Source organism: Anopheles moucheti, chromosome 3 (genome assembly GCF_943734755.1).
Source record: "Anopheles moucheti chromosome 3, idAnoMoucSN_F20_07, whole genome shotgun sequence".
Lineage (NCBI taxonomy): Eukaryota > Metazoa > Arthropoda > Insecta > Diptera > Culicidae > Anopheles > Anopheles moucheti.
The window spans coordinates 5,519,185-5,538,010 of NC_069141.1; the positions used below are offsets into that span (position 1 = coordinate 5,519,185).

An 18,826-nucleotide genomic window follows, 5' to 3' on the forward strand; every position below is an offset into this window, starting at 1 on the left:
AAGCTTTCAGTGGAAGCTGTGGGGATCGTTACAGCATACAGCAAAAACAGCGAAGAACTCAAAATAATATCAATATATAAGCATTAATATAAAAGCATAATATATAATCGAGTTCAGATATAGATATAATCGACGTTGATGTACTGAAGATATACTAAAAATACTTTACAGTTATAATTTTATCTCCTTATCACATGTAATTAGGAATAGTTTTTGATTTTGCTTGTACAACCTATAAATTGTACAAGCTTTTTATCAATTGCATCAAGTTTTGTACATTTTTTATCTTAGAAATCGAACTTAGCAAATAGAATACCGGGTTTCCCTGCGCAATTCTAGAATATATTTAACGTATATTAAACGTCAAGTAAATGAGCTTGTAAACGAAGAAATGAGATAAAAGATGAAAAGAATACAAAAAGATATAACAAATTGAAATAAAAACTAATTAAAAATACATACATAATGACCCGTCTTATTTCCATACCAACGCTTCGCAGTTCAATGTCGCCCCTGTTTTGTAAACGGTTTAGCTACATTGTAGCTACCCTTTCGGTACAAAACATGCGTACACTCTCGTGTTTTACGAGAGTGTTCCGCGTCCCGCAAAATGTCATCGGATTCAAGTCGGTACAAACCGATGCCCTTTTCCGCCCAACGAAATCTGAACGACATCGTCGTTGTTACTGTTTGGGTGCGCTCCAGTTCCATAAATATCGTCCACCGCCCGATGTCGGGCGTGAGACGATGAAAGAAATCGTGTACACCGCAAATCGACCCGACCCGATGCTACAGGAAAATGCCTAATGTCACACCGTGCTGTCTTGGAAGGTTTGCAAGTCGAACCACGAACCACGAGGTGGTCAAACATGCTTTCCCGCGTGTCGCGTCAATCGTTTTCTGAAGCAATTGATGCTAGAATTGAACATTTAAAAAAGTGGTTGATGTTTTGGCTAGATGTTCTCGATTCCCCATTGACAATCCGTACCGTATTCACCCTCCCCGGTGCTAGCGCACAACGAGTTGGCTCATTATATCATTTGTGACAAAGGGGTAGTAAAACTACCGTCCATTTTGACACCGAACACGACCCGAAACGTGCCGACGCTTCTTAAACGGGCGTTGCTGTGTGGCCTGATGGAAGCGCTATCCCGCGAAAACTGTCCATCCGAGCACGTTGCTTGATGGCCGCAAGAAACACGAATCACAACTGTATGTATGGGGCGCAACATAAAAAAGGGTTTTCCTCACAGTCACGACCCCCGTTTGGGTAGGCAAAAAACCAATATTTTATTCTCCACGCCATCCAATCGGTCAGATTATGTAAAGAATGAAATAAAGCACCATTCTTCGGTGTGGATTACTTGTGCTCCCCGGCGAGTAGGTGATGAAATCGGTGATCAAACCGCGCGGAAAAATGTTCACGAAACGAAGCGTCCCGATTGTTCTTGCCAGATTCGAACGAAAACCGACAGCAAATCTACCGACAAAGAGTTGGTTTTGCGTGACAGCAAACCCACCCCATTCTTTGCTGTTGTATCGCTTTTCGCAAGAGGAGAATACTGCAGGTGATCCTAGTTAAATGAGATCGTCCACAAGCGCTGATTTTATTATAAATAAAATCTAAAGGTATGTCTCATGCCAGCAGGTCGAAATAATCTCATTTAAAACGATTTATTCTAATGACATTTACTCACAAGCGGGTGGCATAAAAAGTGCCCCCATTGCCATGGCATGCATTTATCAATAAACCATCCATCAGTCCATCCGCTACACCGTCGATACAAAGTGGCACAGTGAAAAGAAGAGCGACACCGCGAAGCTGCATCCAATCGCCGCTAATGAATGCGAAGCGCGACGATAAAGTGCAAATATGTTGCACTGCTATTAATTGCTCGGAGGTTTGTTTTTTTTTTGTTGCAGCTCCAGTGAAATACTTAACACCAAAAAAGGAAAGCACCGTCCGGGTGCCCGAACCGCGCGAGCGCAGTGGAACGATAAAAATCTAACCGTTTGCCATATAAGCGTGCGGGTGGTAACGGTTTCTGTTTTTTGTGCGCTGGAACCGAGAAGGAATGAGCGGGAGGAATTGGTTGGTGATTTATTCTCCTTCTTAGTATCTCCTCCAACTCCCAACTTCTGAGCTAGGGAGGTGCGCGGTTAGAGTCACCGATTCTATTGCGAGAGGAAGTAGGAAATTGTAGGCAAAAACAACACGTTTCCTACAATGACACAGCATCCCGCGTCCGGGAGGGGGCGCTAAAGGGTGATGCAGGGCGCGAGAAAGATAAAAGGTTCCTCTCGGCTTTACCCTGATGGAAGGAAAAACTATGCACAGCCCAACTACTTCTGTCAGGTACGCTCTCTGCACAGACGAGCCCTCCCGCGTGTGTCTCTAGACGGCAGTTGATATTTATGGCAACCTAATTATCGTTGCTGCTGCTCGACGGGTGTTGTAATTAATCAGCCCGATATTCAAATGGGGTCAAAAGCTTATGGGTTCCGGAGTCGATAACCGTGCGCCACAAACGGGAGGATCGTTTCCAAGACTACCAAAGCCAGCATTCGCTTAAGGTCGTCTTTGTGCTCTAATATGGAGCAACAACGAAAAAAAGCTAAACTGCCTTCACCCATTTGTTTGGAAACGTGTTTCGCCTATCCGCCAAGCGCCAAACGATTCAGGATCAATTAATGTCAATGTAAGGGAGAAACTTTTTACCACAACAGCACCCTCCCGTTAGGCTGCATGGAGTGTTACAAACACAAAATAGCAAAACAACAAGAGCACAACTAAAATCATGACCGATCAAACGATCCAACATTAATAGGTACCGATACGATTTGATCCCACTCAATCTTTCAAACCCGGTCACCGGCGCAAGTCTGCGTTGCAGAAATAAAAGCACCCAAGAGGTACGATGCGACACAGCCACCACGGTGTGGTAGGTAGATTCGTGGTGGTCACAATATGATTATAATAAATTTATGCCCATTAAAAGGCAGGGTTGCACTGACGCGCGTCGTACGTGCGCCGGGACTGATTTCATTACAGTGCTACGATGCAGCCTTCAATGTAATGGTAACGAACCACAGCCTGATTCTTCAAACGGTTGTGCGGTTGTAAATGATTCAATTACAAAGCTTTGTCCAAGCATTCGGCGAGATGTTAAGATCGGTTCGTTAGCACTCAAGAGTTCCCCTACCTCCGATGGGGACCGCCAAAGCGTTTAGAAGTTACCGACACTATCCTTTAGTTGTTGACTCTTTGTTTTGCTGGTTTACCGGCGCAGTACCATTTTTCACTTGATTTAATAATTAAGGCGGCTCAGCTAGACGTACCCAGCGAAGTTACAGGCATTTAATAGCATGGGCTCAAATCTATTGGTAGGTTAATCCTACCACTAGCGCACACAATGATGTTGTTAGCGAACGTGTTCCATTAATTATCTCCATGTAATATCAGTGCGCACATTAATATTCGTCACCTTGCGAAGATTAGAAAATGTTGTCTAAACATTGGACATTAATGCTTCATAGAACGACCAAGATAATAAGATTATAAGGCACTAAGTTTACCGCAAATAGCACTAAGAGGTATAATCCTTGCATGGCCTTTATGGTTTTAATAATAAACATTCTACTTCTCGTTTAGTACTTCAAGGACACCTACCTTTTGCTTCCCATCGAAATGAGCTGCTGCTGTTGGAACTGCTGATGCTGTTGCTGCTGCTGCTGCTGCTGGTGTTGATGTTGCAGGAACTGTTGCTGCATTTGCTGCAGTGTTGGCTGCTGCCCATTGCACTCGGCCAGCGGTTGCACTGGCATGCGCGGTTTTAACGGTGGCGGTGGTGTAGTACCATTTTGCGAAACTCCATTCATTTTCATCAGATACTCCGAAACAGGTATCTGTTGCGAGTTGTGAGCACGCTTGCGTACGGAAATGCGTGTATCCGATTGTCGACCAGCAACAAAATTGGCCTGTTGGTGCTGCTGCTGCTGCTGTGGTGATGCATGCATCATCAGCCCTGATTGCACGGTTGCCGTTGATGTTTGTTGCAGTGGCAGCGATAGTCGATGATGTTGTTGATCTTGAGAGGGTCTTCCGTTGGGTATCATCTGATGGGACAATCGGTGGTGATGATGATGATGATGATGCATTCCCCCACTGTTACCATTGCTTACCGTGGAAGCCATCGAAGGAACCGTTTGTGTCTTTGCCATACTCGATGCTGGTCGACGATGAACATTGCTCGAACCTTCCGTACCCGTTGAACACTGCTGTGGTTTCTTCGGTACCATCGGAGGTACCACGGCTACATTCTGAGGATGTTGACCAGCAGGTGGTGCATTGGCGGGAGAAAGATTCTCAAACGTGGATGCTCGATAAAGACTCTTTTTGTTCGTCTGACCAGCGAAACTGTTCCTCCGGCTAGCGGAGTTTGATCGACAGTCTCCGGAATCGCTTAGCTGTCGCATGTGGCGTAATAACTCCGGTGGTGGCGGAGGCAATGGTTCATCTTGATTGATCAAGAGTACGTCTTCCGTCGGTGTGAGCATCGGTGGAGGTGGCGGTAGCTCGGGACTCGGTATCCGAAGCATTGGATTCTTGGGTGGACGCTCCGGTACCCAGTCGTCGAGCGCAATAATTGGACCCATTATCATCGGTCCGAGTAAATCCTTGGAGAGTTGCTGACGTTGCTGTATCAGCTTGTCTCGTATGGAAGAGTATTCTGAAGCAGATGATGTCCTAAAATAATAACATAGATTTTTAGAACAAGATTATTTTTTTATGTTTCTAATACCATGCACAACAATATCGACTCACCTTCTCACCGTTGCCATGTGAGCTGAAGGTGAATACGGTACCGCACTACCCATCGGAAGCATTGAAGCACGGTTTCTCGGCGGAGGCGGTGGAGGTGGCGCACCATCAAGTGTCGAGATCATTTCATGACTTTCACTCATCGAATCACCCATACTAGAGCCTGGGGCAGTGGGTAACCCATTTGTTGATGCCGACGCTAGAATCAACGTAGCATTACTGATCATTTGCTGCTGATGATGCTGGTGATGATGATGCTGTTGGTTCTCCGATTGTATGCTAGGTGGAGGTACAACCTTGTTCAGCAGATTCATCGTATGGACCGATGCAAGTTGATTCCGCAGATTGTTCACGGCTAGCTTGTCCAGTTGCTGCTGTACAGCAAGACTGCTTGGGGGTGAGTAGCTTCCCATCGATAGTGATGCACTGGATAGCTCCATCATGCTACCAGCAGCTGACGAATACGCACTCGATATGGACGATCGCTGCGAATGCGAACTGATGACGGGTGTCGATACACCGGGAGGACTTCCACCGGGCTGGGACTTTGCGTTTGAAGCTGCACCCGGAGACCCCCCAGCGTTGGTAGCGCTCCCACTATTGCCGGTGGACGCTGTCGATAGATTAAGCGAGCTCGGGCGAGAGTGAATGCTTTCCCGGGCGTGTTGTTGTTGTCGCTCAAAGTACGAAATGACAGCGTTTTTCTGGAATGCTTTCAGCGATGGATTCGACACACGGTGTGTTTTACTTGGATCGAAATAGGTGTAACGCTGCTGTTGCTGCTGATGTTGCTTGCCAGGTGATGTCAACGAAGGATTCGAAGACCCATTGGAAATTGATGACAAATTGTGTTGATTCAGTAGGGATTTGTTTCCTTGACCGCCACCACCTCCAGTACTACTCCCACTCAAATTCGATGTACTACTACTATGCAGATTTATGCCATGATGCTGTTGCTGTTGATGCTTTTCCAGCTCATAAATTCGCTCCGCCACCGATTGCCAGTTGTGTGAATTGAGTTGTCTGAAAGATAAAGCGACTGTAGAACAACTATCGTCAAATTTAAATATCTTCAAATGTACTCACTTGATATCGAGCATCGTACCACCACCGTTGGTCTGCGGAATATTGCCAGTATTACTGCTGTTGTTAATCCCACCTCCACCGCCACCACCACCACCACCACTTCCAGGTGGTTCCGTGTACGTACTGATAGGAAACAATCGATTATTGCTACGACTAGAGCGAGTGTTCGGGGCGGAACCGTTGCACGATTGCGTCGAGGATCCCGTCGGCGACGGTTGCTGTGGAGCTACTTGTTGCGACTGGGAAGCAGAAGCCGTGGCACTTGATGCCGATCCGGTAGTTCCCGTACTCGATGCAGATGACGGCGTATGATGGGTGTTGCCGGTGGCACCGTTCGCGTGCAAATGACTGTGCCGATGTGGCTGATGCCGATGGAAGTGATGGTTATGCTGGGGATGCGACTGCTGCTGTTGTTGCTGGCGATGCGTCAGCATGTGGTTGTGATTGTGAAGCGAGCCCGTCGACTGGGACACACCGCCGAGCGTCGATTGGTCATCGTTCGACATGTACAGGATGCTCTCGGAATTGTGGCGCTGAGGCGTGCGGACGCGCGAGCTGTGCGCGATCAGCTGCGAGGTTGAACCTGTACGAGCAATAAAATAAGGGAAAAGAAAGAACAAAACGATCAGTCAAAGTTTGTTGTGTGTTTGGATTAGTCAGCACGAGATGAGTTGTTAATTTGCGTTTTTTTGCGTCAAGTGCCAAGTGGTTTGGGATACAAGTTCATCGCCTTATTTCAACGACGTGTGCAAATGTTTACTCACAACTTTAGCGCTCAATGCGTGGGGAATTGCTGATGGGGGTGAGTTAGTTTTTGCAATTGTGAGCATCAGTGTGTACATCTTATCCTCACAATAGACGTACAGGAAACAGCGTACATGCCGTGATTTTTTAGGGTTATTCAAACAAACTAAAAGTTCAATATATTCCACAATTTCCTCAGGACAGAATAGCCCAACTGAACCAAACATTAAAATTTGCATCTATAGTTACTTAACTTCAACGAACCGTTCGAATAATTAATCCCTAAGGTCACCAGGCGTACGGTCACTTCGAAATGGTCACTCCTAGGGTATGCTAGGGTCTATAAATTCACAATAATGTCCTCGTACGTCAACGAGTTCAATACACACAACTTTGCATTCCGCGCGCCATTTCTGTCTCTAACGGTTTTCCTCATTCCTGGTTGCGCAAGAAACTCGATCACCACACATTGTATTGTCCAGTGTACGGCCATCAATTTAACCTTTCGACTTCTCCAACCCCGCACCAATCCGGTCGCGACGGAGGCGCCATGGATATTCTGAATTCTTGCCCATGTGTCCCCCGAGGGTGACGTCTTGAAATTGGAGATTGAACTCATTCCCTCCATCTTCCCATCTTCAGCAATCCAGCCGCCTAGCACATACAATCCAGATCATCGATCCCGATCAGTTCTTCGCTTCCTTTGCGAGCAAAACCACCCCGCAAGGCTTATGCAAATTATCGCCACCACCAATTGTGCGCATTCTCAAGTGCGAAACCCAAACCGCCAGCTTGATTGATTCATTGTTTTTTTTTCTGTATGGTAAGCTAAGCTAGGCGGAAAGTGGATCACTTTCCGATCGATCGACAAGACAACGAGACCGATCGCGCGAAAGGGAAATTTACGTCGATCACGCAATGTACGATTTGCATAGGAAACTCGGCCGGGCTGCCATAGCAACGGGGGCATACCGATGACGTACCCTTGCAAGATTGAACCGATTGCGGGCCGCTTTGGTCGCGATGGAATGCGAACGGCTCGTAACCAAACCCTGTGCCCGCGTTTCATTCCGGGGTGGTTACTTTCGGTTTCGTTGCCCGAGCACTTTCAATGTCAACGCGTGTCAAATCCTTCGGGCGTCGATGAAGTCAGCGTCGGGGCCAGACTGTGTCGGTATGCTCGTCCATCGGGAACGGAGGCGTTTTTCAACAACGGATATTATTGAGCGACTCGAAACCTCCTGTCGCCCGCGGACGGGAAGTCAACGACTGACCGACCGTCTTGAGTGGTCGGTAACACCCGGAATAAACGAAAACGTCGACTGCTCTTGCACAGTTATCCCCAAAGGGAGGAAAGAGATCCATAAAGCTTTGCTCATTAGCAGCAATCGATCGTAAAACAGTAAACTGACGCCGACGTCACAATTATTTCGCGGATTAACGAATCGTTTGCGCGTGTTGTTCGCCGCGGCGGACAGGAGTAGGTTTGTTTTATTGAATACTTCGGGCAACACGAAAGCAAAAATACCTCCAAAAATGCGAACGCACCGTTCTCTAAAAAGGAAATAGCGTGGAAGACTAAACAACTAAAAGAGTTCGATTGAGAAAAAAAAATCCTTCTAAATGACACACGGAGGCGTCTAGAATGAGCTTTACTGGCGATTCTAATTGCAATTATTGCGTTGCAAAACGTCAAATGTTAAGGAAATGCTCAAAGAAGAACGCGTGGTCGGGCACCGGAAAACGTTTAGAAGCTGTCTGCTTGGATGGCCTACAGCTTCAGATAATTAAGGTTCTTCTGGAAGCTAACTCATCACACCAGGCGTGTAGGCACGGGGTTCCGACATAGCGTAACCAAACAGTCTAATGTCCTCGGGTGTTTGATCGACGTCTTCTGGATGCAGTTACGTGAAGGCGTATAAAGTGGCAACTCCTTTCTTCTTTGTGTCGCGAGCGTGATGCGCGATTGAATTATAATTGGATTTTTACGACTTACTGCGGTGTCGTACGGGTGCGTGTTGCGTGATTCAAGCTTTGCATTTCCGTAGTACCTTTTATAAGAGACTGTATGCTTTAGGATGATGATGCAAGCCAGTCCCTTTCCTTACGTCCTTGAGCCTACAGCAGATTTAGAGGTGATATTTGTATTTCCTATCAACAGATAGGAATATTCCCGCTCATTAAGCTCATGAAAGTCTATCGATGTCACTTATGTCTGTAAATCGAACATGACAGTTGTGAGCTTAAGTACCATCAGAGGTAATGATTACGAGGTACGAGACGTCTAAGTAAGAGACATGGGCGAAGTCCAATTTTCTTCATCCGCACGGCCACCGTCCACACCGGTAGGTCTGTCATTAGATTCAATATCCACCCGTGCCACAGACGAGGTGACGATCGTAGCTACAAGATGTTGAAAACGTACGACCAAACGGTCGGTACCCTGCATCCAACGCCTAGTATCGATCGATCGCCGTGTCGCTCTCCAGATAGATCTATCAGAACGTTTTATTGCGGAAATCGCGTTGATTGCAATGGCGTTGCATTCAATCGCGAGGCTTCGGCTCGTAAAGAATGGACCGTTGCGTTTCTTACCACGCACTCCGGGGGCCAAGTATTTTATTGAGCGCCATTCGTAATTGTTTTCCATTCGTATCTGTTGTACTGCAGTTCACGCCTTCACCGTTCGGTTTCTTTGGACTGAGCACAACGAATCGCGCGTCGAACTTATCTGAAAGTCATTTCCTACGCGTCATAAGCAGAAAATACGACAGGATTGATTATCATTCTGCGCATAGCCCATCCGTTCACATTGATGGGTGGAGGATTTGCGAGCGATTTGTTGGTGGCGTAAAAGATGCGAACCAAAAAAAAACCTCAGAAAGATGAATAAAAGTACATCCAACCCGACCAATATGCACTGCAAAAGGGAATTAGACGTAAGGCAGCGAAGGAGGACTGCAGCATCTTCACCGAACGTTCGTGATGATGGATCGATGATTGTTCGATTCCGTTTAATCCCATGTTACGGAAGAAATAATCCGCAAAATTATGGCCTATAAAATTTACGATGAATAAACTTTGTCCGCAGTGCAAAACGGCAAAACACACGGTACTGCGCGTTGCACAACATCACCACATCATCACTGCTTGATGAGGAAAGAAAATTTCGATTCTCGGCCGAAGAGAATCAAGAACCAAGTTAAACTAAATTCTATCACTTTTGCGTTTTGCGTTGCGAAACAATGTTGCAGCAGGAGGATACGCATTGACGTTTCATTACAAGTGCCGAGTGTTGTGTATGCACTTTATCGCTGCGCAAACGTTGGGATCCAAAGGAAGGGCAATGTTTCTGTAGTATAACAAAAAGTTTATGACAACCATTTCCCGAGCAGTGAATGTTCATTCTCATTAAAAGTAATCAAACGGAAGGTGATCAGTCGCTGGTTGGCGTTCGGATCATTAAAATGGTCGTACTAGCATCAAGTATCAATCAGCACCCAGATATCAGGACGAGGTGAAGTAATTTGTTTTTAAGTTTAATTCTTCCAAACATCCTGTACCAGTAGAATTAAATAAACTTAATCTATTTTAGGAAGGAAATTTGACGCAAGAATGCATACAAGAGCGGTTAAAAAATAATGTATTGCTTGTGTAGGATTTAATTATTACTGTTAATTACTATTTTAATTTGAAGAAATAAAATTGGCAAGCCCCAAATTAATCCCTCCAGGTAAAAATTATTGCACTATTAGTTAAAAAGCGATTTGTTTTCATTTTACCCCCGGCAGTGTGCGCGTGTGTGTGTCCAGAGAAACAGCGAAGTAAGCAAAAAAAACGTTTCCGAGAGACATTCATTACAAGCCAACCGCAAAAATGCATCGAAAAAAGCAACAGACGGCACACACAAAAAAAAACCCCAGCCCTATATCACGAAAATTGCACCTGCCACAAACCGCAAACGTTAATCTCCAAGGTCGTGGCCACAAGCTGTTGATATCCTCTTCTCTGTCCCCAGGCTTGTCAAGAGGAGCAACCAAACAGAACACGAAGGTTCGTCGGATCGGGAGCATACAGACGGTGAGCATCATCATCATCATCATCATCGTGAGCACCATGACCATGGCAGTTTTGAGGCGAGGCCAGGTCAAACCGGGGCCTAAATATAATGCTCCAAAATCATGCAAGCTCGACCCGTTGGGCTAATCATGGCCTCGGGGTGGGAAGTTGAAAAAAAAAACGCACCACAAAATCGTACCACCGGACGGTCCCTTCGGGGTGTAGAGAAGTTGCAAAAATACCACTGACCACGTTTGCAACCACCAAGAGGATCAAGCTGGTTCCCCTCACCCAGTTGGGACTTAACGGACGGGCATGGTTTTCTTTCTTTCAGAGCCCGTCTTGTTTGCTGATCTTTCTCCTGCTCTGTTTCTGTACGCTCCAACAGGCGGCGGCGGTGGAAGATGCTCAAGAAAGGACAGTTTGTGCACACAAAAAAAAAACATTCGCAATATACCAGATGTTGATGAGGCAGAAGGTGAAATGCGAGGGGTGCCATGAGCTGGAAAAGAAACCCGTTCCTTTTTTCTCCCGTGGGGTGTTGTGTGTGTGTGTGTGTGTGTGTGTGTATGTTTGTGCTTGAGTACATGACGCGCGCCCGCTTGTAAACCTGTTCTCGGATCCCGAATCCGAGATGCTCAGTCCCCGGAGATATCCGGTTCTTTTATTTTGCGGACCAAGGAAGATTCCAAAGCCGCACAGAAATCGTTCTCGTGCATCAAACAAACGGATGGACTGAAGAGGAATCCGCTCGGCTCGGCCTATCACAAGTTCCAACAGCAGAACGAGCATTCGAGGGTAGTAAGCTTTCGAGCAGATCGATACGAAAGTGCATTCACTTCTGCTTTCGATGGGACTTCGCGACTTCTGGACGTTCTTCGGTGCGCAGATGCTGCCGAAGTTAATGTATTGGAGAGAAAATTGGCTCCAAATCAGAAAGATGAAAAGTTTTTACGACCAAACCTTCCGCCATATTCGTTTTGCTCTAAGTGGTTTGCGAAACGTTTACCCGAATGAGACTTTTGTTCATTCTTTTGCCAAGGTATATATTTTTTGGGGGGCCATTTTCCAACTAAACTGTTTACAGTTAAAGTTGATTCAAGATCGAAAATTAATAAAGGGGCCAAAGATACGAGCCGGTCGGTGGCGTCGCACAAAAGTTGCGCTGCATTTAACCCGAGAATCGGTTCCAGAGGTAGAGGTTACAACTACTGCAAGAATGTTAAGCCACCGTCTAACCGGCCGGATATTAACATTCACCACCGTTTCGTGGCGAGAACTTGCCGGGTGGACATTGAACTTTGCTGCTCGGCGTTGATAATGGAGGGTGAAACTTCGTGACTTAATTGTGACTCGATCGCTCGGTATGATCACGGCTGGGCATGATAGTGGCGCCCCGTTTATTCTAACCCGTCCTCGCCAGTGGTGGACTTTTCGAATCGGTACCTACGAAATGTGGCTTCGTAGTTTTCGCTAGGTTCTTTCTTGTTGGTCAATGCCACTCCCTAAACCAAACCGAACGGACATGCTAACCATTAGGGTTTTCTGCAAGGGTATTGGTAGCATTCGGACATTGGGCAGCGGACGCGTACATTCTAAGCCTAAGAAGCCCCTGAGGGAGAACGTCGATCGAGTCTAAATCCTTTTTATACGGACGTCTACGATTTCTCGATTCATGGCGAATAAAAACCAGTTTTACGTTCACGACACTACTCCCCCTGATCAAGGCGCACTTCTTGGACACAATTTTCGTTGTCATCGAAGGGGTGGAGAACTACGCTAAAAGGGGTCGGCTCTAGAATCATGACCAGAGTACACGCGATCGCTGGTGAAGCTGCTGACTCGTGATCGTTCAGCGGCCACAGTCCAAATTTCAAGCACAATAGAATTTTGACCGTATCGTAGAACCTTTCTTATCCGCGCAACAAACTCGACCTCTGTATAATCTCAATCATCCGCTACGGCCAAGAGAACCATAACAACCGGTCGATCATCTCGACGAACCTTCAGCCTTCGATGCGGTAGTACCCCCTAGTTTTTTCACAAATAAAATAATTTATTGGATGCCAGATCGAATTCAAGGTTCCACAGGTAGGGGAAACCACAATGCGAAATATGGTGGTGCCGCTTGTCAGCCGTACTCGCCACTGACCGTACGGGCGTTGTCGCACACACTGTGCGGTGCAACACTGCGACAGTATTCCAGACCAAGATAACTCCTATTTCCGTGGGTTTGGAATGAAGCGGAGGACGAGATCTGCATGCGAAACATACACAGATGGACATACATACAGACAACTTTTATAAGAGCACGTATGAGGTATTTCTTGTGAAGGATAAGCGATCGAAGTGGTCAAGCGAAATAAATGCTTGATGCATTACTAAAGCGAAGCTCGGCTAAAAATATGTTATGTGGCTGCACCATGCGGTGACACACATTATGTAGGGCTTTGAATTTGTGGGCACCCGGTCCAGCGGTGGCGGTGACTTGTCGTAAATATGCAAATGTGGGTACCCCAACCGGGACCAGAAGGGTGCTTCAAATATGCAAACGATTCTTATGATAGTTTACAGTAGGAGACCTATCATGCTCTCGCCACACCACGCACTTACTGCCGTGCGAAATATTGCTGGGCGAGTCACAGATCACCACTCAATCCACTATCGGGATGATCGTTCCCACCACGGAGTGAAACGCCCACCACGGATTGTAAGCTGATTTCCTTATTTCACACATCTACTAATTCGCTCTTGAGGAGACATATTTAGAAAACGGACATCCATTCCACATCTTTGACATGTACGTCAAAAAATTATACAGCGATGAAATTGTCAAGATGACGCCATTCTTGGAGTGTGTGTTATCTTAGTGGTGTTTTTGTTTCGCGCCAGTTATTTTTGTTGGAGCAAATCCTTGCTTCTGTTTGCCTTATAAAGCAGGTGACCCAGTGACTGTTGCCCTATACGCTAATTGAGCGCTACGCACGCCAAGTACTCGCTTATGACGCAAAGTATTGTTATTGCAGTTGTAAAATGCTTGTTATCTTTATATTCTTTTGAGTGTAAGGATAAATGAATTAATGAATTATTCAACACCATTTTATACAATATTACTATTTCACTAACTACTGTTATAATGAGGATTAAACATCTCATATTTTAAGGAATTTGACAATATCTTTATGCACTGAAACATTTAAAATCCAATTTTCCAAAAGTAAAGACCCCAGTACCAATCGATTCTAACTAACTTCACAGGGCCACTCTAGAACAATCGACATTCGATTAAACATACTTTTCTCATCCCGCTCCCACTTTAATGTCGTTTGGCTTCAGGATACTTGCACGCAATACTTTGTCCAGTCTTCCAGAAACCTACATAATGGCTGACTTACTGACGCTCTCTCGCCTGCAGAATAACCTTTGTGGACCGTAACCTTTTCATCGTTACATACTGCTGCAGCAACAGCAGCATTGGCAATCACAATAAATCCATCACAGAATAAATAGTAAATAATTCAACTACGAAACTAAACAAACCAGGCTACTCGCAGCGAGCAACACCCTGCAGGCGTCGAACAGATCAGTTCGCTTCCTGGTTCTCAATCACAACATCTTCCAACTCCCAACAGGACAGAAGCAATCGCGCAAGGATGGCCACGGTAATGTACCAACCACACCAGCGCGTACCAAGTTTGCGATGCTGATAGATGCAGCGGGCGAACAAAATAAGATCAACTTCAACCAGCCCTGCAGCACAGTGCGCACCGAGAGGTGATTTGATTTACTTCCCTTATAGCAAACGGGCGAGGCCAAAATAAACATCGCAATAATATTGCACCCTTTTCCTGTGTTTATCTTTTTCGACCGCGACCGCACCGTACACAGTCACCAGTCGCCGGATCTAAGTGGACAAAAGAGATCGTAATTGCACGGTTGGGCGAAAGATTATTATCCAGCCACGCTGCATACACACACACATCACTTCGTGCATCGGAGCACGTCTGTGAGTTCCGGCTGTAAAGATGCATCCACTTTGACAACACACCTGGCACCTGGAATGCTCGCTTAATGGGTGTTGAAACGGACGCGAACGAATCGGAAGAACGTTCCTGCCACGCCAGCAACCACCCACTAAAAGCACCCACACACCTGGCAGGGGGTGTTCTCCCCTACCTACCTAGACACCCTTCCGCGGTAATAAACGACACCGACAAGGACGTCGACCTTTTCCTTATGGTGAGTAATTTGCGCGAGTAAATCGTCTTTCGCACTTGAAACGTAAATAATCGGACAACTTCGCTTTCCGTTGCGGGGCACAGTGTGTACGGTTTAGGTGATCGTCCTATGATGCTCACGAACAGCCAACGGAAGGGTGATCAATTGTACATACTTTTGTTCGCGAAGGCTTCCCAAAAGGGGGCCGCCCGAGGGTGCGTTATGGGGATTTATTTACAATTACTTCCGTGACGAAGTAGCAAGCTGCAGTCAAGAATGAATAATTTCACATCTTAATGTGAACAATTTTTCTGACAGCCCTTTTGCCAGATTTCGTTCCCATCTTCATTCTACCGTTCATCATATATTTGCATAAAAATAGTTCTGCTCTGGTGCATTCAGCCGTTCACAATGGAAAGCTACAAAATAATATTTCCATTTCTTTAACCATCTCCACCCTCAGAATTGCCACTTAACCGATCGATGATCACTTGCTGTGATTTCGATTGAGACCGAAAGAGCACGCACAATGAAAGTATTAACCATTTCATTTAGCACGTCAGAGGCCCGCACGACCGGGCATGGTTGGGAGGAAAATGGTTCGCTTCTGTTCACATGCCATGCATGTTCACACTTTGCAAAAGGGTGTGTTCCCCGTGGCCATTCGGAGACGGGCTAAACAATAATCAACTCCGTCTAGACGGTGTGCAAGAAAACGCTGTCCGATGATAAATCACGAAATTAAATAGAAATATGTAGGAACTATCCATTGCCACAGAATGGCAAGGATACAGTCCCCGCAACCGCAAGGCAAAGGTCCAATCAACCACCCACCGAAAGGGCACACACACACACACACCCGCCCTTCATCGCCTCAAGAGCGTATGAAGCGAGAGCAAAAGGTCATCGACGCCCGTGCACAACACGTCTATCGAAAGACGAAAGACTTCAATCGCGAGCACTGGGCGGCAAGCGACGAACCCGGCATTCATTATTTGGTTTTCATTACGAGCGCGATTGAAATGGAATGAAGCTCAGATACATTTCTACACAGTGGGTATGTGTCCCTTCTCTCGAGGGTACAATATAATGAGCTTCTTTAGCAAAGTAACGCCAAGCGCCATAAATTGATTATTTTAATTTGAATAGCAGGTAGGTCATAGTGACAGTGGCTAAATTACTTACCGGCACTGGATAAAGCGGACGTGCTCGTCGCATGACTCGCCACAGACACGTCGCTCATCGAGCCGAGCCATTTGAGCGTTTCCGTCGAGGAACTGTTACTTTCGGCCGAGCTATGATTATCGCCGATGCTGCTACTCGTCGAGGACGTTAGCTGCTGCAGGTCCTGCTGGGACCAGTTGTGGGACGATCGGGACAGAAGCAGCTCACTATCCTGCCGCAGCCTGCAAGAGGAAACGATAGAAAAGTTATTTAAATTAATCTGTTTTGCTAACATTCGTCGGTTGCTACTACTCGGCACAAGGCGACCGACGTATGTCCACACAGTCTCCGAGTGGAACGCTTTGTGAGTTTGTTGTAATAAATAATTTGATCGGAGCGGTGTTACACATTTAACTCTCCCAGGGCTTGTTATACACGGTCCCGGGCCACGCCGCTTCACATTATTGATGGGCTTTGGTGGCAAATTTCGAAACGGTTGTCACCTTTTCCGACACAGCAAATGGCACGCCAACAGCATCCACACCCAGTGCGCGGGTTAAAGAACGCGTCCGAACAAGTAAACAAAAGGGTGGCAGGCAGTAGCAAATATAACCCGGACAACATGCGGACATCTCGCCGTATGACGTGTGCTGAACGAGGCCCCCGGTTGAAATATATATCGTCGGTGGTAAATGTGGCGGTATAATAAACCATTCCATCGTGATCCCGCGCGCGATACGGTTCTCTTCGTTCGGGTTCAGGAGCGTGATAAAGTTTGACTAATGGTCGGCGGAAGATTATTTATATTTGAGGGTGTTGCACCAGTAGCAAACACCAACGGTGGGCATGTTGCACGCCTGTCTGTATATGTATAACCACCCCGGGGCGGCGGCTTAAGTGGCTTGGAACTTATTTTCGATCATGAATTGACCATTGTTAAGCAATTGTGTTGCATTCAAAAATTGGCAAAGCCACTGAGAGGAAGATGAATAGAAGAGAGCTGTGAGACGCGCGCGTATGTGTGTGTGAAGCTGTGGTTTTAACTATGCAAAGAAGGTACGAAACATCTTTGCAAATAAAGGAATTTTTATTTGTTCTTATGTTCGGTTTGGGGCGGCTGAGTGTTAAACAAAAGTATGCATGGCGCATTATTTATTTCTTCGCCTGTACAGCACCGTTTCTTTACAATGCTTCACCCTTTTGAGAAAGGGGGTGAGTGGTTGATGTTCAGCGCTAAATGCGAATAATAAGGATCGAAATAAATGGGGCTATTTGTTGGTGCATCTATGAGGAATGCAATTAATACGAAAATATGGATTCAATATCTATTGTGCAAGTAAATGCCATTTGTTATGGATGTGAAATCGGTTTTTAAGATAAGATGGGTGATACAAGATAAAGATACGGGAAAAACATGTGTTTCTCGCAAAGCTGTATGTATGACATTTTGCAAGATATAATCGGTCCACCCAAAGCAGATCGTGTTTCATTCGGTCATCCAACAACCTGCAAACGTTGGGCGGCATTCAACGATTTCCTTCACACAACCCATTCGATGCCGTTCGATCACGACCTCACGACCTTTTAAATTAACATCAAATGGAAACGGAAATGATGTTACGCATGCTGAAAAATGAGCTCATTTCCGATTTCAAGCGAGTCAAGCACTAGTTTTGGGTTAAAACAGGTCGGATATAAAGACGACGCCAGCTATGTCATTCATCTAAGGAAATTGTTTGCGACTACCGGGAAGAGTCATCTAATAATCAAAGATTAGACTTATAAACAGCATCGTATAATACAATTTTGAATTATGAAGGGAAGACAAATTTTATCAAGACAAAAATTTACATTGAAGAGAGTCTTTATTAGAGATCCAATCTTCTCTTGGTGTTCTAATTGAATTCGTGTTCTATTTAATTGAACCTTTCAATTTCGCATGCTTGGGAAGTTACAAAACACATGTTTCTCGTATTGTGTCATCATCAGAATCGGAAAAATGAATACTTTTGTTCCCATTCCCTAAACATCCCGAAGAAGACCGAACAGAATTAGTAGACAGTCTTATGCACGATACCCACCGGAAGTAGAGGTCAGAGAAGAAGAACCAACACACGACTTGCCATCCACAATCCCTATTGTTACCGTGACGTAATAGAATATAGTTCGCCCGCTCCGTGTGTGTCTCTTCTGCCGACAGCAGTTTTCCTTCACCTCTAACCTCGCAACAAAACCTTCGCGGACGTCATCCCCACGCAAGTAGCAATTTGTGCACGCCTCAAGATGCGGTTTGTTTTAAGGTTTCCTCCACGCTGTAGGTGGTACGATTATGCACGAGCCGTTTTAGGCGTAGTGAATGTGATGGAAGCGCATCCTCTGGGGCTCCGGGGAGTTTAAACCAAGCCAACTACTGACTGCATCGTTGAACCTGTGTATGTGTGTAGGCTTTCCGCCAACCAGTAGGAAAGGAAGTTACGCAAATTGTGTTTCTAACCTCGCATTCGAGTGCCCTAAACGCCTTTCCTGAGAGAATATGTTATAGAAGAAAAAAGAGAAAAAAACATATACGCACTCGAGTGGATGTAACGGTAACGACGGGTTTTTTTTTCGTTGCACGGCTGCATTGTGACTGCAGCGTTTGAGAAGGAAGTAGCGCATTATCACATTGTCGTCACGACGCATGGGATGATCGATTGGGAATGGATTGGATACGATTTTTCACACGCCATTACA

At 45.9% G+C, this 18,826-nt stretch overlaps 1 protein-coding gene across 1 annotated transcript in view; it reads right to left on the reverse strand.

Annotated features, from left to right (window-relative positions):
- Positions 1-18,826, reverse strand: part of LOC128300306 (protein Shroom) — a 169,083-nt gene that overhangs the window by 79,812 nt on the left and 70,445 nt on the right. Inside the window, exons 3-6 of the mRNA XM_053036323.1 lie at positions 16,115-16,335; positions 5,909-6,491; positions 4,826-5,845; positions 3,671-4,747 (exon numbers count right to left, since the gene is read on the reverse strand). Of these exons, the coding sequence (XP_052892283.1) occupies positions 3,671-4,747; positions 4,826-5,845; positions 5,909-6,491; positions 16,115-16,335 (2,901 nt within the window). The remainder of the gene's footprint in view (positions 1-3,670; positions 4,748-4,825; positions 5,846-5,908; positions 6,492-16,114; positions 16,336-18,826) is intronic.